Source organism: Eulemur rufifrons, chromosome 28 (assembly GCF_041146395.1).
Source record: "Eulemur rufifrons isolate Redbay chromosome 28, OSU_ERuf_1, whole genome shotgun sequence".
Taxonomy (NCBI): domain Eukaryota; kingdom Metazoa; phylum Chordata; class Mammalia; order Primates; family Lemuridae; genus Eulemur; species Eulemur rufifrons.
In genome coordinates, this window is record NC_091010.1 from 66,825,229 (window position 1) to 66,848,461 (window position 23,233).

The 23,233-nt window shown below is 48.2% G+C and overlaps 1 protein-coding gene across 2 annotated transcripts in view; it reads right to left on the reverse strand.

Annotated features, from left to right (window-relative positions):
• Positions 1-23,233, reverse strand: part of C28H10orf90 (chromosome 28 C10orf90 homolog) — a 195,067-nt gene that overhangs the window by 153,855 nt on the left and 17,979 nt on the right. For both annotated transcript variants that reach the window (XM_069460698.1, XM_069460697.1), the window contains exon 2: positions 18,853-18,925. In XM_069460698.1, the coding sequence (XP_069316799.1) occupies positions 18,853-18,925 (73 nt within the window). The remainder of the gene's footprint in view (positions 1-18,852; positions 18,926-23,233) is intronic.

Genomic DNA, 23,233 nt, shown 5'->3' on the forward strand with positions numbered 1-23,233 from the left:
CGGGTATCCCACGGAACACCCTTTGGGAACTCTGATCCAGAGTGGAGTGTTGCTTTAGGGTGTGTTCCCTGCCACCCTCCTCCCATCTGATTGGCCCCAACACATCCTGAGAGATGGGAGGAGTTCAGAGGGCAGAACAAGGGGCAAGTAGTGTTGAATGGGCAGAACCACTCTTTTTAGTTTGGCTAACTTGTTCACCAATTCCTTCATTTTTCTAAAGATATCAAAGCCTCAACATGAAGTGGATAAGTGGAAACATGGGAATTAGCTTGAGGACTGAAATCCAATTGCCTTATTCCTTTACATTGTTCAGTGGAATTTTTATTGCAGTCTTTAATTCCGACAGTGGGTGGTTTTGAGACTGGAGACCTGAAGACGGCGGGGTGGGGGGGGGTTGCTGAAGGCCGGCCACTGCCTCACTGCCTGTCTATGCCCTCCGGCCAGGCACACCCTGGAGGGGGGTCATTCCTGTACTGTCACTTGCATCTCATCTGTCCTCCAGGGACCATTGCCTTCCAGAACCCACGGTCGTCCCAATGAGGAGAAAGAAGGCGATCACAATGCTGACTGCTGCAGCTCCAGCCGAGCTCAGGGGTGCCGACGCATGGGGTCAGCTCGGGAACAGAAGAGCCCCCTGACTTGCCTCCCTGTGAAAGGCGCATCACTGTGACAATGGAAGCTTTCCCTGCCTTTAGATATGTTCTTCCAACTTAAGAAAGGATTGTTGCATCTTTGATATCATAATTATAACAGATCAGTAGGGAGAAATGATGATTGATCCTTGAACTATTGTGCTGATGTGTTAAAAAGTGCTAAACTATGCCTTGAGCAGAAACACTGACTCACGGGGATCAATACACTGAGCTATATTGGTGAGACTGCTGCAGGCTTCCCGGTCGGCTAGTGCCGGCAATTAGAGAAACGGGCTGACTTTCAAACTGCTTCCCCAGGAGCACGTAACCTCGATTTTTAAGTGCGCTGTAACTGTCCATGGGGCTGTCAAAACTTCCAAACTCTCCTCTGTCTGCAATGACATTTCCACCCGGGAGCTACCTCGGCTGCCGTGACAAAGGCCATCTTGCTAAATTCCAATAAGGCTCGGTGAAACCAGGTTGGCCATATAGGAGTGGTGATTTAAAAAAAAAAAATAATAGAGATAATTATTTATTTTAATTTCTAAGGAAAGGTTCTACCATCATGTGCCTCCTGGATGAGTAGGAAAACCTCACCGTGGCCCCTGCCGGTGAAATAGCCGTGCCGTGGAGACTTAACAGGAGATCAGCTGCCAGGGGCCTGCGAGGGGGAAAACTTCTTGCTCGTCTGTATGTGGCTCACACCTCCAGTCCGGACGCTATGACTGAAATTCCAGAGGTTGAGCTGCTTAAAGGTTAAATAAAAGGGCCAGGGGAAGGTGGAGGCAGGAGGAAAGGGGACCACCGCGGGAGAAAAACCCGCTGATGTCTCCCTTTTGGCAGTCGAAGGACAAGAGGGAGGTTGAGGGGAGGCGACACACTCTCACTTCCCTGCTCTTGTGCCCCAGCAAAGAGCAGTCTCGGCTCCAGCGCTGGGTGGAGCCCATTTTCATGTTGAGGTGCATATTCCTGGTTTATTTCTCAACATGCTGGCCCCTTCTCTGAATAGGAAAAACCTTGTTTGTTCTCTTTATCAGAAATAGCAAGTGTCTCTCGGGAAACTGCATGGAATGAAGCCCAATCTACAGAGTTTGTCCCCATCACAAAGGCGGTTCCCTCGGTGTGGTGCAAGGGAGTCTTTCCTATCACTGGCTGCAGGGCCGGGATCCCAGCCCTGCCGGGCGGGTCGCTCCTCTGTTCCGGGACTCGGTTTCCTTATTGGTCAATAGGACAAGGAAGTCTCCAAAGATCTCTTTGGCTTTGACATTTCTGAGATCTCCAAATGTCCACTCACTGTAGCAAATTCAAAATACCAAGGCCTGCATCTTATTTATGCATGTACTTTCACGGCTTTTCTCAAAGTTGGCACCCATTCGGTTTTGGAAGGAAGGAAGGCAGGGTGGATGGACAGAAAGACGGGATGGAGCTGGGTGACTGGCTGCTATGTTTGTCACTATTCCATGGGCTCCTTACTTTTGGAGAGTTCCAGCACTCAGGACGTGCCCTCTGCTTGAGTTGTCACAGTCACTGGGAACAGCGAGTGGAGCCCAGGGGACAGGTGCCGACCTTGTTAGAGGCCAGCCTCCAGGATGCAGGCCGGGTTTCCCTGGCCCTGCCGCTCGGCAGTGAGAACAGTTCAATAAGTAATTTGGGGCTGGTTTTGCCGAGTGGGCAGTTCTGAACACTTGGCAGTCAGCACTCCTGACCTGGGCACCTCCTTGGTCACCAGAGTGCCTGTCTGTCCTTCATCCAGGCCCTGCAGCTTCCACAGGGACCGGGCCTGCCTACCCACGCCTCGCTCTCTGTGGTCCTCACGGGCTGGAGTGCGCTGGCATTCCCGGCTCCCTGAAGGGGCTGGGCTCGGGCTGGACTGCTCTGACCCCTCCAAACACTGCTGCTTTCAGGGGTCCCCCGCACCACCATCACACAGGTCGAAGTGTACCCTGCCATGTGGCACATCCTGGCCTCTGAAGAGACTTCTGCATGGCTCTTCTGTAAGGACCTGGGGCCTTAATAGAACTCCCTGTGACACTGCCAGCGTGCGCGAATTAGGATTCCAAACACAGGCCAGTGTTCCATGCAATTACGTCCCCGTCGGCAGTGGAAGCCAGGAGCAGCCTTCAAATGTGGCATTAGGGCCCTAACTGCTCATGAATGATGAAGGCTGATTTCTGCGGCATTCATTTGCCATCATTGACCTCTTCCTGCATTAATTGTGAAGGGTGAAAACTTTTATGACGACAGCTTCTTAAATGCTAATTCCATCTTTCTGGCGAGAGAACAAGAAGCCCAGCTTATCCTATCTACCAGGATGACAGAGCCAGGCTCTCTCGGCACAGATTTCTCATGAGCAATGTCTGATGGACACGTTCTAATGAAGGGGGAACATCTGGCCAGAGACTGTCTCTCTGGTATCCTCAGATACAACCCCTGCCTGACGCACATCTCGGTTATCAAGAAAGGCCTGCGAGGAGACAAACGGCAGGTGTTAAACGCAAGCACAGGAGATGGAGCTTCCAGCTGCCCGACAGATGCACACATTGAAGAGATCTATTCTTTAAGCAATGACTTGAAAGCAGGAAAGTTTTCAAAGTAATTTTAAATTCCATGTATTTAAAATTTAGTTAAACTTACCAGAAAAGAGAAAAAAAAAAAAAGTGCTCACAAGGGATGAGAAGCCATTTGTAGAAAAATGGGCTTATAAATAATATGGCCGTGAGCGCTTTGTATTCTGTGTGGATACGACTTCCTTCCCCATCAGTAAAGTCACATACTTGGTATTCAGTAAAGACAGGAGCCACCATCCCTGCAAAGCCCCGTCCAGGGATGGGGCCAGGCGGAGCAGGGCTCGCTGAACACCAGCTGCAGGCAAGTGAACTTGGGGAGGGTCTCTAGCCCCCAAAGACTGGGAACCTCACTGCTAGACAAGCCTCCCTTTGCATTTACCAACTTCTCTTTTAATTTGCAAATATCTCTGAGTTTTATTCCACGTTAGCTATGTGACATTGTTCATATTTCTTTCCTCCTAAAATGTAGATAATAAAAACAGCGACTGCCTGTGTGTGTGCTACGTGCAAGGCTCTGCACCAGCACGACCATATTTCATCCTCTCAATGTCCCCATGATGCAGAGACTATCATTGTCCTGTTTAGTAACAAGAAAACAGCTTAAATCCCTGGTGCCCTTGCACGTCACCAGCCTGCTTCTCTGCATTTACGTTGAAGAACTTCATTCAACAAAACCTGCGCTGAGTGCTAAAGATGCTGGGTGAAGAGGGCCCAGGGTGGCCCCAGTGTGGTCACTCCGTGAATCAGCTTGTGGGGTTGGGAGTGGGGAGGCCACGGAGGAGGGAGACGGGACTGCCTCGATGCGGTGGCCCACGTAGGGCTTGAGCAACAGCAGAAGGACCTGGGCTCAGGTGACAGTGGAGCTGGGAGGAGAAGGAGAGCACAGAGGGTGGGCGGAGGAGAGAAGAGAGGGCAGAGCCTTTGATCAAGTTGGTCTGAGGGGCCCTGTTCACGTCTGGGTAAAGTCAGTAATTACCACGAGTGACTGCCCAGTGCTGTCTGAGGCCCTGAAGACCCCACAAGCAGCAAGGTGGCCATGGCTGACAGACAGCCGCTCCGGTGCAGACCAACAAGGGCTCAAATCCACGCCTGACACTAAGTGGTCCCGAGACTCGGACAGGTGGCTAAACCTTCCCAAGTGTCAGTTTCTTTCCTTCTGGGCTAGAGATACTCATCAGGGCCTCTTGGACCTGTTGAGAGGATTAGATGCAATGACTTGAGTGATGTCATCCTCCATTCCTGCATTCCTTTGCCACCACCCACATCCTGTCCTTGAGCAAAGCCTTTGGACCCCATTCCCAACATCTGCCCATGTGCATCCTGTTCTCTGTGGCGACCACCCTGGGCATCACTCTCTCTTTCTACACAGCTGCTGTAGGCCTTGAACGTCGTGTCTCCCCGCATTCACTCCTGCCCCCCTTAACTCGTACCATCAAGGGAGACTCGACACGAAGCAGAGGACCCCCACTTGCATGGACACCCTCCCAGGCCTCCAGCAGGGGCCTCTGCAGTTTTGTACTTGCCACTTTGTATTCTATTTCTCAGCAGGGTTGCCCACATGATGTCAGTTTTAAGCCTCACAACACCTGAATGTGTCCCAGCACGCACAAGTGGTCTTCTCACAAAGCACAAGGAACCCTATAACTTCCTGCATTCAAACTCTTTAGTTGCTTGTCCTCTGCAAAACAGAAAACCCACCCTATTGCCTTGGTCCTCCTTCCCCCTCCCCAATCTCTTCTCCTCCCACTCCCCTCATTCCCCAAAATGATCAAGCCACGCTGAGTGTCCTTCATCCTCGAATGTGCCAGACCCTTCCCTTCCTCAGGACGTTTGCACATCCTGCTTCCTCTGCCTGAGACACCCTTACCCTGTCCCAGCCTTTGTACGGCAAACTCCTGTTCAGCCCTCCTGACCTGGATTAGGTATCCCTTTTTTCTTGCTATCTGGTCTCCTTGTTGCAATAATTTTGCTTATTTGTTTGTTCACTTGATATTCATCTGTCCTGAGCCACCAGAATACAAATTCCAGGAGAGCAGGCTCCCTGATGTCTCGCAAAGCACTGCATGCCAGCACAGCTCCTGTCACAGAGTACGTGCTCAATCAAAGGGGACCCACCGTTCTGATTTACCCAGCTTCTACATCCCCAGCCCCTGAGACCAGCGAACTTCCTCAAGGGTGGGGACTTGAGTACAAAATGACTGAAGTCAGGGGCAGGCAACATAAATAGCCCCAGCTTACAGATGCATAAACAGCATCACGGAGAGGCCAAGACAGTCATGAAAGAGCCACTGGGTGTAAATCCTTCTGCAGGCCGAGGACTAAGCCTCCACAGAAGTGGCAAGAGCAGATGGACAGGCATCGGGGGCCAGACACTTTTCTCATTTGTGTATCACAGATGTCCCCATAGGGCTGGAACACAGGGCCTTGGGGAACAGCTTCAGGATCCTAAGACACAGAAGCTGGCAGGATTCACAGTGGAAGAGACAAGACTGGGAATTGTCAAAAATGACTTTTAACAGGCATCATGTCTCCCAGACCCCCAAACCGGAGTTCCCACAGCTCATAAATGACTGATAAGCGGCAGACTGGGTCTGTCTGACCTTGAGGCGTTGCCCTTCCATGGCCCTGTGTGTTGTCCTGCATCCAGTCCACAGTCGCTCAGTGGGTTCTGATGCTGTGCCGGGCACTGGTGCTGCAGCAACGAACGTGACACTCGAGCACCCTGGGCCTCCAGCCAGCAGGCACTGAGCGCTCCTGTGTGCCAGGCACAAAGCATCACCCTCACTGCAGTCCTGGGGCAGGAAATAGGACCCCCATCCTAGGGATGAGCGATTCAGCAACTTCCTAAGTTATTGGACTTTTCTGAGCCTCAGTATTCTTATCCATCAAATCGGAATATTTGTACCTTCCTCATGGGGTGGTTGTGAAAATTAGTGTGAATCCCTGTCAGTGCCAGCAAGTTGCTGGGTAGGCAGTTGGTCCCCATGCGTGTGAGCTGTTGCGTTTTGGTAGGCAGATGGCAACAGGGCCTCCGATTTCCCGTGATAACCCCCAACCCTGCCCTTTTCAATGCACTTTTAGCTCTTTCCTAAGAGGTGGGGTCTATTTCTCCGCCTCTAGACTCACAGTTCTGTCATTTCGTTTGCTTTGGCTTGAACATGAACTTGTGCATTTCTGTTTCTGCTCTTGGCCTCTGCCCTCCCCTTGAGAGCACTTCCAGCTTAGCCCTTCTGAGCAGAGCCGTCACCTCAGCTGACAGCTGGCTAACCCAGGGAGGGCAGAACCCCACCAAGACTGTCAGCCCGCTGCCCCGAGAGCCACAGAAATGCTCTTTGTTCTGTAAGCCACCAAGTCGCGAGGATGGTTTGTTGGTATTGTGGCAACAGACGCCTGAATCCTGTGACTGTTCAAACCTCAACCCACACCAGGTCCTCTGAGAAAACAGCGTATGGATCTACATGGAGCTGTCTGACTCTGGCACCAGCTGCTGTCACCCAGAGGTCACCCTGCGCCCACATGATAAAACTCTGCTGGAAGGTGGCGTCCAGGCTCTGCAGGCATCACGCTGACTGCCAGAGACCCACGAGGCAGGGAAAAGGGGACAGAGGACACTGCAGGGTCACACCATTCCTTGGAGGAGGCCTGGCGGCATCTGCCTGAGGGCAGGCAGCACACAAGTGCTTTGAAGCACAGGCCAGGCACAGACCTGATCCATCTGGGGGTGTGGACTGACCAAGGTGGCCAAGCGCAGGGACAAGGCTGGCCATTGCAGGGCTCCTGGCCAGAGGCAACATGAGGCAGGTGGCTCTGGGCAAGCTGGGGAAGAGTGGCCCTCATCTGGGACAAGGCTGCAGGGATGAAGAGGAAGGAAGGAGTAGGGACAGGCTAAGCATGCTGGCCACGGCCCAATTGCCTGATACAGCAGAGCTGCAGTGAGCTCATAGGTTGTCCAACAGGTTGTCCTTCCCCTCTGTGTGGCCACCTCAATCCTCAGCCTCCCAACCTCTCTGCCCAACCTCTCTGCCCAACCCCCCACACACAGCACAAACAGAGTGCTTCAGAAAAGAAAACAACAACATAGAAACCCCCATAAGCATCTGTAGTTTTTGGCAGGTGGGGAGGGGGAGCATTTGATATCATGCAATGCCAATTTAAAAATCAATGATTAGAATTAGTCATTAATCATCAGGGAAATGCAAAGAAAAACTATAATGAGATACCATCTCCTACCTGTCAGGATGGCTATTAGAAGAGTAAAAAAGGTAAGTGTTGGCAAAGAAGCTGAGAAATTGGAGCCCTTGTACGCTGCTGGTGGGAATGTAGCCTGGTGCAGCCACTATGGAAAACAACGTGGAGGTTTCTTTAAAAATTGAAAATAGATCTACCATATGATCCAGCAATTCTGCGTCTGGGTATGTATCCAAAAGAATCAAAATCAGAATCTCAAAGAGCTGCCTGCACTCCCATGTTCATTGCAGCATTATTCATGACAGCCCAGATGTGGAATCAACCACAGTGGCCACTGGCTGATGCAAGGATAAAGAAAATGTGGCATATGTACATGACGGAAGAGTATTCAGCCTTAAAAGAAGGAAATCCTGTCATCTGCAACAATGTGGGTGAAACTGGAGAATATTGTTAGGTGAAATTGGCCAGACACAAACAGGCAAATACTGGGTGATTCCACTTATGTGAGGTACGTAAAACAGTCAGAATCATAGACTCAAAGAGTGGTGGTTCCCAAGAGCTGGGGGCAGGGAAGGGTAGGCAGTTACTACCCAATGAGCACCAAGTCTCAGTCAAGCAAGACGAGCAAGCTCTAGGGACCTGCTGTACAACATTGCACCTACAGTCAACAATAATGTATATGCACTTAAAAAAATCTTTTAAGAGGGTAGATCTCATGTTATATTCTTACCAAAATGATAAAAAAGGATTAAGATTAGTGTTTTATATCTATTCTAACGACCCTTAATAACAGTGATACAAGTAGGTGTTATCATTTCCACTTCACAAGTTGTGAAACTGAGTCTCAGAGATCAATTATGTTGTCTAAGATCACAGAATTAACAATGGAGAAGCTGGATTTTCCAAAGCCTCCTATTTTCACCCAGAATGCTGACTCTCAATCGTGTACCTGAGGGCAAGGACATTATCCTTTGGCACAAATTTTAATCCACATTCAGGGCACCTGAAGCTCAGAACCCCTGCCACCAAACCCCATCACGCAGGCAGCCGAGGACGCCCCCGACCCCCAGCGTCGCCTGCTTTCAAAGCTATCCAGGAGCAGAGCTGGGCCAATCCCTGCAGGCTGCCTGTCTCAGTGTCTAATCACCCTCATAGATTGTCTCTAAGTCCCATAAAAAGAACAAATCAAACCTAAGCACACACACGGCATTAGAGGAAGCCACATTTGGAGTTGAGTAGGTAGCTGGACTCCTGCCAGCGCCAATATGAAGGATCTGAAAGAAACTATAAGCTGAGGGTCATTAAAGTAAAGCTATTTAGTACTGGGAAAGGAGGAGAAATTTAAAAGCACAGTTGTATCATAGACTATTGCTTCACCCCATCTTCCTGTTAAAACCCAGAGCACATTTCTACCTCCCCTCCAGTCGAGAGGGGGTAGCACAGGAAGTAGCTCTCCACCCCGAAGAGCCGGTGCGATGAGCTCTGGCGTAAAGGGACCGAGATAATCACATGCATGACAGCAGTGACGTAGAGCAGGCTCGGGATTTAGGAGCTCGAGTGCAGATCAGTAAGGAAGGGGAGACGTCTCCAGGTAGAAATGGGCTGCACACAGTGACAACCTGCTCATCCACAGGGCTCCAGGTTAATGAGGAGAAATCTCATCGTTCAAAGAGAAAGCAAGCAGTGTTTATCCAAATGGTCTGTGTTGTCCTCCCAGTCCCGGGACAACAGTTTTCAAGTCACCCTCCAACACACTATTGGACTCCTCTAACTCCTCTGGGGAGAGGGCCCGCCCGGCAGGAGTGCCCACGAACCCCCCTTCAACCAGAGCTCCTCTGCTTTTATCTCTTTTATAAAGTGACCTCCCAGAAGATTCTGTTTTAAGAAAGATTTCCATGTAAAAATAACATAAACTGCTTTAGGGAAACTCAGCCCTCTGTGACCGGTACTCACCCCAAGTGGTCAAGGTAGTTTGTGAAAACCAGAAACTTCACAGCCAAATCTCTTAAAATACTATTCAGTAGCTCTTCCCTCAGCACAGAGATCAGACAGCAGCATTGTCAAATAGCAGCCTAAGGGGAGAATGTTCCTGAAGGTTTTATAATCGTAAGGTCTCCTCATGTGCCCAAGGTAGGCATGTGATGTGACCTTAAGGCTCTTTCAAGAACAATAACACCTTTGAACAAGAAGCCAGACCTTACCTGTCTTCTGCTCAAACACAGGAACACAGTTTACAACGTCCTTGCACCGTCCCCCAACCCCCACCGCCCTCTTGCTGGAACCTGGAAAGGGGTCCTTGGCCCTAATTTTCTGTTTCTGGTAACGACGACTTCTTGATGCATTACAAGCTCTCTCCCAGCCAGGCGTGGGCCTCCCTGGCCCCTGCATTTCGTCACGGAGAGCTAAGGACGCACTGTCAGCATGCAGCCACACACAGAGAGAAAGGGAGGGACCCATTCTTGAAAAACAAGGGAGAAGAAAGCAGGTTAGGAGGTAATTTATTCAGGGAAAAAAAGATGCTTTAAAAGAATGGTCTTGTGTCCAACACTCTGGTATTTTTACCAAGATGTAAAATAAGCAATCAAAGTCCCAGGCGTCTAATGAGAGGATAGAGGCTTGCGTTTCACTTGGCAGTCGCTGTGCTCGGAGCACCCTCGTCCCCTCTGGCTCTGCCGCATTTCAGCTGCCAGATAAATATTCCTTTTGTGCTGGGAAGCTGGACATTAACATGACCATTATTTTAAATAACACAATAAGCTTCAAAATACATTTAATTCTGTGTGTCACTTTCAATTTATGTTGTATTTGTTTTTATACTTTTTTCTTTTTAAAAATCTCTTCCTTAGGTGGCCAGCTGGACAAAAGCAATTAAAGAAAAAAGCTGCACTTCAGCTCACAACCAGGTCTATTCTCTCCGCCACTTAGTAACTATATTTCTCCAAAACAAGCAGCATTCTGCACAACAGGAGCCACAGAATTTGGGAACACGCCTTCTATTCGCAGCTTTCCCCAGCAATATACGGCCCTCGGAAGGAGTGTGTGGCTTCCGGCGATTATTCGTAAGTGTCATTTTTCTCTTGGGGAGGCCCTTGATATACAACTAACAATTAATAAGGAAGTAGGAACTAATAAACCTCTTTATTTAAAGCAGTCTAAAATCGCACCAAAAATAGCGTATGATCCCAGCTCAGACTTCTGCAGAGGTTGGGTTCCTGGCTCTGGGGCCACTCAATGCCAGGACGGGAGAGGCTCGTGGACAGAGAGGAAGACAGAAGACTGAGGTCAGGAGGGAGGGTGGATCGATTCAGAGAGGTCAAACAGAAAGAGAGAAGGGACACACAGTGTCTCGGTGCATCGTCCCAAAGTCCTATTGATGTCAGCCGTGGGGATGGGCCTGATTCCCTGTCCCCGTGGCCCCCAGGCTCCACCCCAGACTAAGCTCCCGCTCCAACCAGCCAGCTCATTCCCCTGCAGGGGTTTACTGAGTGCCAGGCTTGGCACTGGGGCTGGAAGTGAAACCAGACAGGGCACCTGCTCTTGCGGAGCTTGCAGTCTGGACGGCACAGCAAATATTAACAGTCATCAAACACAAATGACCCTGAGATCCTGACTGCAGCGAGCGCAGCAAAGGAGAAGGTGGACTCCCCAGGACACACGGGTGCAGATCCATAGGATGGGTCAGAGTCACTTAGGGGAAAGGGAGTGGGCAGCAGAGCCCAAGCCAGGGGACCAGCCTGTGCAGGGACCCCCAGACCCAGCAGGAGGTCTCTGGTGGCAGGGGCGGGGCAGAGGGGGGGCCAAGGGCCCCGATCTCCCAGGGCCTTGTGGAATTATCTTTATTCCAAGTAAGAACTGTTTTTAATTACAGAATAAGAATTGTCTTAGAATCATCTGAAGAATTATGTTTATTCCAAGAGCAATCAGAAGCATTGAAGGGCCTTAAGTGGGGAGTGGCTGAGCAGCTCACTCTGGCTGTAGGTGGGGACCAGAAGGAGGGAGGCACAGGTGGGCTGTTACAGGAGCCCAGGCCCATGCGGGAGCAGAGCCGGAGGGAAGAGCATGGATCCCAGAGATGACCAGGAGGTAAACCAGAGGAACCTGCTCATGAACTGGACACAGGTGTGTGGGAGGAGCAGGAAGACTTCGAGGTTCCAGGCTCGGCCGAGCAGATGGATGGGGGCCCCATTCCCGAGACAGCAATCCCGAGCTTAGGGAGATGCCGGGGCTCACGGGTCCGTCCTGCCCGACTTGGACCCAATCTAGAACTCAGGTCTCTGCCTTGTGCTGGGAAGTGAGTTCATGCCCTGTCCCTGGTCCCTCCACCTGATGCTGGGACCTCAGGTGCCCTAGATGGGGCTTGTTGTGAGCCAGGGTCCAGCGTGGCACACGCTGTCCTGCTTCCTGGGGCTGTCAGTGTATGTGACCAATACACAGCTGCTGCCTCAACCCTCCAGTGCTGGGTGTCATGTGTGGCCACCCCATAGCCTGGGGCAGGAAGCCCTCACCACTGGGGTGAAGAGGGGGCCATTGAAACACCCTTTTATAGAAGGACATTATGCCGGGTGACTCTTGGAGGTAAAGGAATGACAGTCACTTGGACCAGCTAATATTATACCTTTATTTCTTGAAAACACACAAACTCCAAAAGACCTTAGGTGGTGACTTTCACAGGGCTGCTCACGGCTACTGTTGGGCTCCGCACCTGTGGACTCTGACACTGCCGGCCTGGGGAAGCCCGGACGCCTATCCGTTTTGGGCTGACCAATGTTCAGAATCACCCCTCTGGTTGGGAACTGCTGCTACAGCAATGCCATTTTTCTTACTCTGTGACTTCAGTAAAATGCTGTCTCCATGGTGGGTGGCATGGGGTTGCTGCTCCGCTGTTGTGTTTAAGCTTCTTAATGATGCTTCCCCAAGTGGTGTTCCCTTTTAGCAAAAATAAAAACCCATGCTGGACGCCTGCCTCTCTGACCTGGTGCCTGTGTTCAGGTCAGGGTACTGATGCCCCCGGTGTCCACCCCGACACCTATCGTGAGGCAGAAAGGGCTCGTACACTTGAGGGGGAAATCAGCTGAAATTATAGGTTGGTCTCCTCATTCTGCCCATCTAGGAATGAGACACAGTGGCCCTCTTGGACTGTGCACCTCATGTCCACCCCAGTGCCTGATTTCCTCAGATCTGGGTGAGGTCCTGCCACCCACGCCCTTGGTACAGGAGGCAGGGACTAAGCTTTCATGTCTTTGAGAGGAAGCAGTAAAATATGGCTGGATGCACGTCTGTCTGACACAAAGCTCTACAGACTGGGAAGTCTGCAGCTGAGCTCTTTGCATAGTACCTTATTTTACCAATTTTTAAAAAACCTAGATTATGTAGCAGGTGATCAGCAAAGATGACTCTAGAGGCAGAAACTCAAATGAGGGAAAATGTTGCTTACTGCACTATCTATGGGTGATTGCAGCAAAACTGAGGGTCAAGGCCCAGGCAGCCACAGGCAGAATTCAGGAGGGACATGAGCACAATGGTTCTTCATATGAGGACAAACAGGGACTGTCACATAGCCCGGTGACAAGGGTGGGCTGGTTTATTTTCTCTCCAATAACATCCTACCCAAAGAAGCACAAAAGACCCAAATGTGCCTCTTCACATCTTCTGCAAGAAGTAGAAAAAAATATTTTCTATTCTCTGGTGATTAGAAAAGCAATGCTGCATTTTCCCACCTCCGCCGTGCACAGCAGGGTGGACGCCAGACAGACTAAGCCCAGGAAGAGCCGCACAAACCACTCAGGGGGAGCCCCCATGCCTCTCCACCAAGGATGCTGAGTATAGGTCAGGAGCCTGTTGCTCAAAGCACTTGAAAGAATCTTGAGGAACCCAGACGGTTTTCCTTTCGGGCTCTCAACCACCATCAGAGGCTCTGATTCCTGCCCTGCTCTGCAGGCCTGCCTGGAAGCGTCAAGTGAGACCCCAAGAGAGTAACGACTCCAAGTATCTCCTCCATTCAGTCTATGCTGTTCAGTCCATTGCTGGTCCCTGAACCTGGGGACATACAGGTGGGTAAAGCAAGGTCCCCACCCTCAGAGCCCACAGTCTTGAAGGGAGGAAGGATAAGCCAACAGGTAACTCAGGCTGAAAGGATGACAGACGAAATGCCCTGGGGGGGCTGGAGAAGGGTGGGCCAGGTGAATCTGGGAAGCTTCTGGGCAAAGGAAGTGCCTTAGCAGGAGAAGGATACAGAAGGGGTTTCAGGCCGAAGAGTCTCAGTGGGCAAGGAGAGAGACAGGCAAGTGTGGAGTGCAGGTGCTCACAAAGTGATGTAATTGGAGAAAAATCTAGAAGGATAAACAAGGGCGGGAGGGGGAGGGGCACTGAAATCTGTGCCGAGGAGCTTATCCTCTGTCCCCTGGGGACTGATGCGATTTTCGACCACAGAAGTTGTGTTGATTAAAGATACTCTTACACATTGTCCAATAGCTGAATTCCCCCGTGGGCAGGGAGGAATTCATGAGAACCAGGCAGATGGAGCGAGGTGAGATCAAATGGCTTCTGTATCAAAAAATAATCCGCATGTTACAACTGGAACAATTAGAGCCTTCAGACAAACCAGGCTTTTAGGGAAAGCAAACAAACTTGGTGTCCCTTCTCTACCTTCCTCATAGAGAAACTGCATTTACAAATGATTTATCTTGGAAGAGAAATGAGACACAATTCACATCAGGCTGGGGTGGCTTTTAAGGGGGTACCAGAACATGCTCAAGGGGACAGGATTTACTGGGGCAACTAACTGTCAACTTGGTACTAACGAAATCGGAACTATTGTTATAAAGGCAGCTAATCGCTGCCCTTGTGAAAGCTGAAATAAAAGAACAATTATCCTCCAGTTTTAAGTGAAATATAATTACTTTTCCCCCACTCATCAATCAAAGACCCGCCCTGTACAAACTGCCAGCTGTAAAGTTGGGGCTAAATTGATCAGGAGGGGAAATGTCCTGCCCTCCCACTTCCTTCCAATGCCAAGGGAGTCAGTCATTCAACATTTCCAAGTGACCTTCACCAATTCCCTTTACACATACATTTACCCAAATGATCTCTCCAGAAATGGCTTAAGTAGGCACCTGACTTCCAATCACCCTTAATCCCTAGATCGCGCAGTCTCAGCCGCAGACAGGAGCACAGGGACGGGGAAACGGCGAACAAAATCTCTTTATAACACGCGGAATGGGAATTTGAAAGGGACTTTCTATCTTCTTCTGATTTTAAAAGCAGATGTGAGTTTGGGCAGAAGCGGTTATCCTCCCTACATTTTTTCTCCCTTAGTGTTCAGATCCTATTAATCATAGTAAACTGAAATTTTACACAGGCCGACAGATTTCAAAGGCCTTGCCAAGAGGCCAAGTTAACTATAAGAAATCAGCTCTCCACCCTTCCCAGCCCTGGAATTACCGATGACTGCGGCAGTGAATAGTTGCATTGTGCAAATGAAGGAAGCAAAAATGAAAATTCGGAGATGACATTCACTTCAGATTTCCTGCCTGAGCACTATGAACCCTATTTGGAACAAGCACCCCATTGTTCTAGCTGCTACAGCGAAGGCTGCCACCCACATCACCCACATATTTTAGAGCAGCTTCCAAAAGATCAGAGAATCCTAAACCACAATTGTCTAAGAGCTAACTAAGAAATGAGGAAGCGGAAGGACTGTTCCAAAGATAAAAAGCTAATCGATAGCAAAGTCAACATTGGCACCACATACTTCAATTTAGAAAACAAAACCCTGATGTCCGGTCTGTGGTTTTCAAGCCAGTGTTCCTCCTTGCACCGCATGCATATGGTTCCTGAGAGTCTTGCAGCCCCAATCCTGCCCATCTTGCGTATTCCCTCCTGCAGTAATCCCAGCCATTCTTGTGCTTTCTCATCCCACCCACCTGTACACGATGATCATATCAAGATCCATAAGCCCAACCTGTCTCCGATCTTTACCCCCAACTGCCAGCTGCTTCCTGGACATGTGTCCAAACCCCGAAAATTCAGGATCCTCCCACCAGCACCACCCCTTAACCCCACAAGCCTCCTAGATCCTGAATCCCTATGCCATTTGTGGGAGCACTATCTGTCCAGGAACATCTTGACCTTTTCTCTTATCCCAACAATAATTGGGATAAATAATTTTGTAAATAATTTGGTCATTTCCTAGTGCTCCAAAAGTTCTAGCAACCACAGCCACTGCCCTGGCTAAACCTGTATCATCTCCCACCTGAAAGATCACAATGGAGTTGTCTTCCTAGAACTTGGATCAAATCATGTATTGCAACAACTTAAAAATATTTAATGGTTCCTTTTTGCCTACTCAATAAATACAGATTAAAAATAAATAAATAAGAAGGCTTATATATTTTGGCTTGGTGCCATCTAAAAGTTTTCTAACAACCCCAGCTGTGTGAGCATGTCATGAGCTATCTTAAAATAGAGTGAGCCCCTGTCCATGGTCTGCCCACTGCAGAATCTTCTCTATCCTGGCGTGGACATGGTGAAAAGGTGTTCGAACATCTGACATCTCAGAGAAGCTGGACGAAATGTCCTCTGTGGCCTCTCCCAAACTTGGGATTCCACAGGCCTACTTATGGCTTTGGGGACATCTGCAGGCCCACGGGTCCCTTCTGGAGAATTGTTCCACCAGCCAGTCAGCCACACAGTGGGGTCCTCGGAGGCTGTGCGTCTAACGCCTGACCTTGTCTCCTGACCGAAGCCGACTGACTCGGGTGGAGCCTGCCCCCACTGCAGGGGCAGGTCCGCACGCACTTGCTGCCAAAGCCCGGGAGCACCCCTGGTTCCCACACCTTCTGCAACCCAGTGGCTCATGCTTCCATGACATTGGCTGGTTTCCTTACAACAGTTTCCCTTTTGTCGACTATTGTAGGTTTCTAGTCCTTGCAACCCAGAGTTTGACCTAAAACTCTGCTCTCTGGGTTTCTCGGAGCCACTGAGAGGACCGAGAAAGACCTCGTCCTGGTGCCAGGCCCGCCTCGTGAGAGTGGGAGCAGGGAGTCCAGCTCCTGAACCAAGCTCCTTGTGCGTTCCTGCGGGAGAGGGCTTGGCCACAGAGAGCCCAGAAGGCACCAATGGCTGCTCAGGCCTGTTTTCATGGAAAAGATGTGACCAGACTCCTGACATGACCAAACTTTAGTCAGGCCTGCTGGGCCAGGTTTAGTGAGAGTCCCGCTAAGCCAGTTTAGGGAGAACTGCCCACCCCTGATATCTAATCAAGTTCCTCTCCCCTCACTTTAGATAGCAGGTTCCTCTTAGTAATTTTCCATCCACTGAGTCCCTCATCCTGCCTGTGTTCAGAGTTGAGCTTAGTCCTGTACCGAAGGCTCTCTCCTCTCCTGCAGTAGCTCCAATAAAATCCACCTTGCTGTTTTTAACAAGTGTGCAGTGCAGTTTCTCTTTAACAGACAGAGACAGGCTTGCAGGGAGATGCAGAGAGCATGAGCAGGAGCCTTGGAGAATGAGTCCTGCAGGGAAGCATGGCCCATTTTGGTACGACTCCCTGCCTTCTGCCAGCGTACACAAAGTTTAGGAATGTCTTTAAATATTCTTCAGTAATTAGCACTTTGACAATATCGGCAAATTAAAAAAAAAAAAAAGCAAGGAGATATGTCTCTCTCCCCACCCAGGGTTCCTTGGGCACATTCCCTACAGCCCAGACCATTAACCTCCAGCCTTGAGCCAGCACACACTTGGTTCCTAAGTCACTGATCTGCAAAGAGTAGGCACCCACTGTGGAAGTGTCCGGTTAGGCCCATTTTGAGCTGGCCAGGTCCTGAGATAGAGAAGACCAGACATCTACGTTTCAGTCACCAGGTATGACTATGCTCACAGCCACCTCTGTGGAAAATGTGGCACTCCTCTCAATGTCCCCACACTCCCCATGGGGTACAGGTGGCCAGCCATGTTTCCTGAGCCTGCCTTTGCTATTCAGGCCACCAGAAGTGTCTGCCAATGAATTCACACTCTCACCAGGGGCAATTTCTAGGCTAGGTTTTCAAAGAGCCAGAACTAAGTATCTGCCACTATTAAAGAATAAGCTGTAAACCATCCTTTGGGGGCTTCCAGAGAGGATTAAGTATGAAAGGTTCTTTTAAATAATACTTTTGTCTTGGACTGGTGGGGTCAGTTATGGAAAGGAATTCAGGTCCCTGATATCTTTAATATAGGCAGGTGGTAGAGGGTGATGAAAAGAGAAACTATAAATGTGTATGTGTGTGTGTGCATATATACACACATACACACGCACATATATACACACATACATATAAACACATACATATATACACAATACACATATAAACACACATACACATATATACACACACATACCTATAAACACATACATATATACACAATACATATACACATACACATATAAACACATACGTATATATACACATATACATATAAACACATATACATATATAAACACATGCATTTATACACACACACAAAACCATATATATACATATAAACACATACATATGCACATATATACCCATATATACACATCTAAACACCTGCATGTACACATACGTATACATAGGCATACACACATGCATATACAAATACATATATAAACACATACATATACATATATAGACATACATACACATATATACACATATACACAATATAAACACACACATATACATATAAACACATATATACACATGCATATATAAAGATACATATACATATATATTTTCATTTGTAGCAGTTCACATGCCATATTTATAACTTACAGAATGAGGACTCAAAAATAAAATATGCTACATTAAAACATTATTTCAGAATTTAGTTTTGCTAGGGTCTCTGAACTGAAATATTCTATTAACCCAGTAGTCTTATGATGGTGCCGCCAGGACATTTGACCTAAATCTATCTGACTTCACACACAAAGGTAGGGGGAGCTTATTTTCACATCATTTATATTAACAAACTTAATAAAAGTTATGAACTGTAACCATCTCATCTAGTGTTTTTACAGTTTAGTAGCTATAAATTGAAGCTTTATAAAAAATGATTTACGATGCACACACCCTGCCTGTATTTAAATTGCATCCACTCTGTTCCGAGAATATTCCGCGTGTCTCATTACTCATTCCTGAGGGAGCCTGATCCACGCCGGCCTGACCCGCAGGCTCAGCTCTCTGCAGTAACCTCAGGTTCCAAAGCCACCACCTTAGGCAACCGCTATTTCTTGTGCATCTTTCGCTGTTTGGAGGCTGCTCGCCTAACAACATAGGTGTTTAGAAATTCAAATCAGCTTCAAATCTTGCCGGAGCCACTGAGCTATCATCTCTTGTTTGGGGGAAAACTAGACTCGAAAGTACATTTCATTATTAATAAAAATAAAGGAAAGAGAGTAAATACAGTCTTGAAAGAGCACGCTGGCTGGGCAGAGCCCAGTTTTTTACCTGTGTTCGAAAGACTTTCATTTCTTTCCCAGGAAGAATGATCTTTGGGGGATGAGAACAGTCGACTGTGGATCTGGAAAATAAACAGAAACCTTGCCCAGTTTTATATTTTTGTTTGCCAGATATATCATCTTCAATGATGTACATTATTTTTTAAAAAATCAGGAACATCCCTAGAATCTCTCAGCTCTTCCAAGACAGAACTGCGGATCGTAACGAGTGCTCGTCTCCATTTCCCCAGGTCACCTCTGCCAGTGAGTAAAAGGCAGGTTTCTGAGGGTTTCGAAATGCACAAGAAGGAAGGGGGGAGGAAGAAAGAGTAGAACCAGCCAACATTGATTTTGCTGTGCATTTTGTTAGTAGATCAAGGAACCACATCTAATAGTTTTTCTAGCCCATCACAGTGCTGAATGGGTACTGAGCTGAAGTTGGCACTGAATAAATATTGATAAATTGATTAGCTGTGAGCAATAAAATTTCAGGAATTAGCCTTTAAGACCCAATGAAAACAGCATTAATATAGACCGAGTATGCTGCTGTCTGCAAGTATGATTATTATGCTGTCTCTCCCAGAAGGTAAAGGCTTATTTTGTAATTTATTCTGAAAGCAGTTTGCTAAGGGTGAGATTTTGGGCTCTGATGTCTAACGTTAATAAGATCCAGAACATTTCATTCCACACTGCCCCATCCCCACCGTCCCTCGGAATATCCTGGAATCTCATCCCAGAGCTAAAGAGCAGCTGTTCCCATGGGCCTGCAGTCATCGCGGCCTGACCTGAAGGGACAGTACATTTGTGGGGCTCAAGCTCGACTCTCATCCTGAACCTCAGTTAATGACACAGTCCCCAGGCTGAGTTAGGCTTTTTGGGGTTTAGTTCCCATATCTTGCTCCTTTTCATCCCCAGCATCGAGGTAACTGGTTCTGGAGTGGCAGAGGGGAAGCTATAATCAAACAACTCTTCCGTTCCCAGGAGAAGTCTGGCCTCCTCCCAGCCCCGTGGATGAGAAAGAATGGGGTGGGACGTGGACCAGGCCTGGGCTGAGATCCAGAGGGTTCAACAGCTACTCACGTTTCTGCCACTCCCTGAACTTCCCGGCTCTGGCTCAGCTCAGCAATTGCCTGTCGGCAATGATTATTAATTATAAGAAGAAGTGCTGAAAATTATCGAGGCTTCACATGTGCCAGCTGTATGCTCAATGCTTTATGTACAACGTCTCATTGAATTGATGCAACGGTTAGAAAGATACGCTGCTGTCAGGCCTGCTGTGGCAGCTGAGAAAGCTAAGGCTTCAGTTAAGTGACAGGCCAAGGTCACCTGGCTGTGAGCAGTGGAGCCAGGATTCAGACCAGGCCAGTCAGACCCAAAGCACCCTAGCTTTAAGCCAGTGTGTTCTAAATGTTGTCACTGCTATTATTGTCGTTACTAAGTGCTATGATCTGAATGTCTCCCCCAAAATTCGTATGTTGGAAACTTAATCCTCAAGGCAACTGTGTTGGGAGGTGGGGCCTAACGGGAGGTGATTGGGTCACAAGGGCTCCGCCTCATGGATGGATCAATACTGCCACAAAAGGGCTTACGGAATGAGCTTGCTCTCCTCTGCTCTTTGGCCATGTGAGGACACAGTGAGAAGCCCTCACCAGATGCTGGTGCCTTGATCTTGGACTTTCCAGCCTTCAGAACTATGAGAAGTACATTTCAGTTCTTTATAAATTACACAGTCGTGGGTATTCTGTTGTAGCAGCACAAACAGGTCTAAGACACCAGGTATTATCAGTTGGCTATTTGACTATGTCTGGCAAAACCTATATTGCCATTATACTTCCATGGGTCCTTTTCTCAGGCTTAGCATACACATGTCACAGGAAATACTGGATAATACATGAACAATTTTCAGGAAGGAAATCAAGTGTTGCAATGTGGAACATGGGATTGGAAAATAATTTAAATCCTAAATCCATCAGAAGAAGAAAGTTCTCTCTCCCCAGCTTCAGACCAATCAGGTGGGTCTGGAAGCTTTCTGGGACTGGAGGGTGCAGAGAGAAACTGCCATGGTGGAGATCTTAAGCTTCTTCTCTCTGGGGTTTTTGTCTTGTATGGCTCTTTTAAGAAAGATTGTTATGCACACTTTTAAATGTAACTCTATCAAGTCTAGCAAGTTAATTAACCTGGGATATGACAACACAGAATTAATTTTCCCTCAGCAAGCTCCCGATGCACTTTGCAATCATTAGTCAGGAGCCCCAGCCTCACCACGGAGCAACAAACACTGAAGTGTGCGGGTTTGGATCACAGACAGTTTCTCTCTGGGGCTCCAGCAACTCACAGTGGATGGCAAATTGACGAGGTCCCACAGCCCTCTGCAAGTGTCTGGATTCTCCAAGCCTGGAACCACGTTCTGCAGGCTCTGGGCACTATTTATCTAAGAATTCCCAATGATGGAGTGATTCAGGGACCTCTTTCATCAGCTGACCCTAGATCTCAGTCCAACTGCAATGTCCTGGAAAGGTCTGGCGTTGGCTCTACTTTCTGCTGGTTGTTGACTCTAACTCCTTCGTACAGAAGAGCAACACTTTTCATTGCCCTTAGGATAAAGTCTGAAGAGGCTCCCATGTGCTGTGCCCTTGATAACCTCTGTGGCATCACTGGACACCTCTCTCCTGGCCACACGCTCTGTGTGAGCTTCCCCCATCCCCTTGGATGTGCACACTCTCACCCACCACAGGGCCCTTGCACATGCTGTCCCATTGGCATAGTGTGTTTCTCTGGTCCTCATCTGATCTCAGCTCATTTGATCTGCCCTTGTCAATGTCCCTCCTGACACCACTGTCAAAACTAGGTCAGGTTCCCTGTTTATAAGCTCTTACAAAAGCATTCCTTTTCCTTCGGAACACCTCTCTTAATTTGTAAATATACCCAGATAAGTGTGAATCTACATGTCTGCCTCTCCCCTGGACGGTAATCCCTATGAGGATAAAATTATTTTTGCCTGGCTTGCCAATGGATTTCTAGCTCCTAATATTGCACTGGACACATCATAGGCTCTCAATAAGTATTTGCTGGGAGAAAAAAGATGGAGGAATGAATGCATGAACAAATGAATTCAAAGCCTCTTATCCAGGGTTGGTCATGCACAGTGCCCTTTGAGATCCATCCTCCTGTCTTCTTGGAGGTCTCATGCCACCAAGGATCCCATTCTCTCCTCAGGCTTCAACCAGGCCTTCCCCAACATTTCTAACCACCTCCATCTCTTTCTCAACTTAAAAAAAAAAAAAAACACATCAGTAATCATCAGGGAAATGGAAACCAAAACCACAATGAGGTATCATCTCACCCCAGTTAGGACAGCTATTATTAAAAAATAACAAACGTTGGTGAGGCTAGGAAGAAAAGGGAATTCTTATATACTCTTGGTAAGAGTGTACGTTAGTATAGGCACTGTGGAGAACAGTATGGAAGTTCCTCAAAAAACTACAAATAGAACTACCGTATGATCCAGAAATCTCACTACTGGGTGTTTATCCAAAGGAAAGGAAGTCAGTATATCAAAGAGACATCCACACCCCCATGTTTATTGTAGCACTGTCCACAATAGCCAAGCTAGAGAATCAACCTAAATGTCCACAAACAGATGAATTGATAAAGAAAATGTGGTGTGTATATACACAATAGAGTACTATTCAGCCATAAAAAAGAATGAAATCCTGTCAATTGCAGCAACATGAATGAAATTGGAGAAATTAAATTAACCGAAATAAGCCAGGAACAGAAAGTTAAACACTACATGTTCTCACTCATATGTGGAAGCTAAAATAAGTTGATCTCATAGAAGCAAAAAGTAGAACAGAGGATGCTAGAGGCTGGGGGAAGGGAGGGATAGGAGGGATTTGTTACAGCAGCAGTCCCCAACATTTTTGGCACCAGGGACCGGTTGCTTGGAAGACAATTTTTCCATGGACAGTTGGAGGGAGATGGCTTTGGGATGACTTAAGCCCATTATATTTATCATGCACTTTATTCCTATTATTACATTGTCACATGCCTCTCACTGATAGGGTTTTGATATGAGTCTCCAAGCAACTGATTTATTATGGTCTCTGTGCAGTCAAACCTCTCTGCTAATGATAATCTGTATTTGAGCCACTCCCTAGCACTGGCACCACCGCCTCAGCTCCACCTCAGATCGTCAGGCATTAGATTCTCAAAAGGAGCCGCAACCTAGATCCCTCACATACGCAGTTCACAGTAGGGTTCGCTCCTATGAGACTCTAATGCCACCACTGATCGGACAGGAGGTGGAGCTCAGGCAGTGATGTTAGCAAAGGGGAGTGGCTGTAAATACAGATGAAGCTTCACTTGCTCACCTGGCCACAGCCACTCAC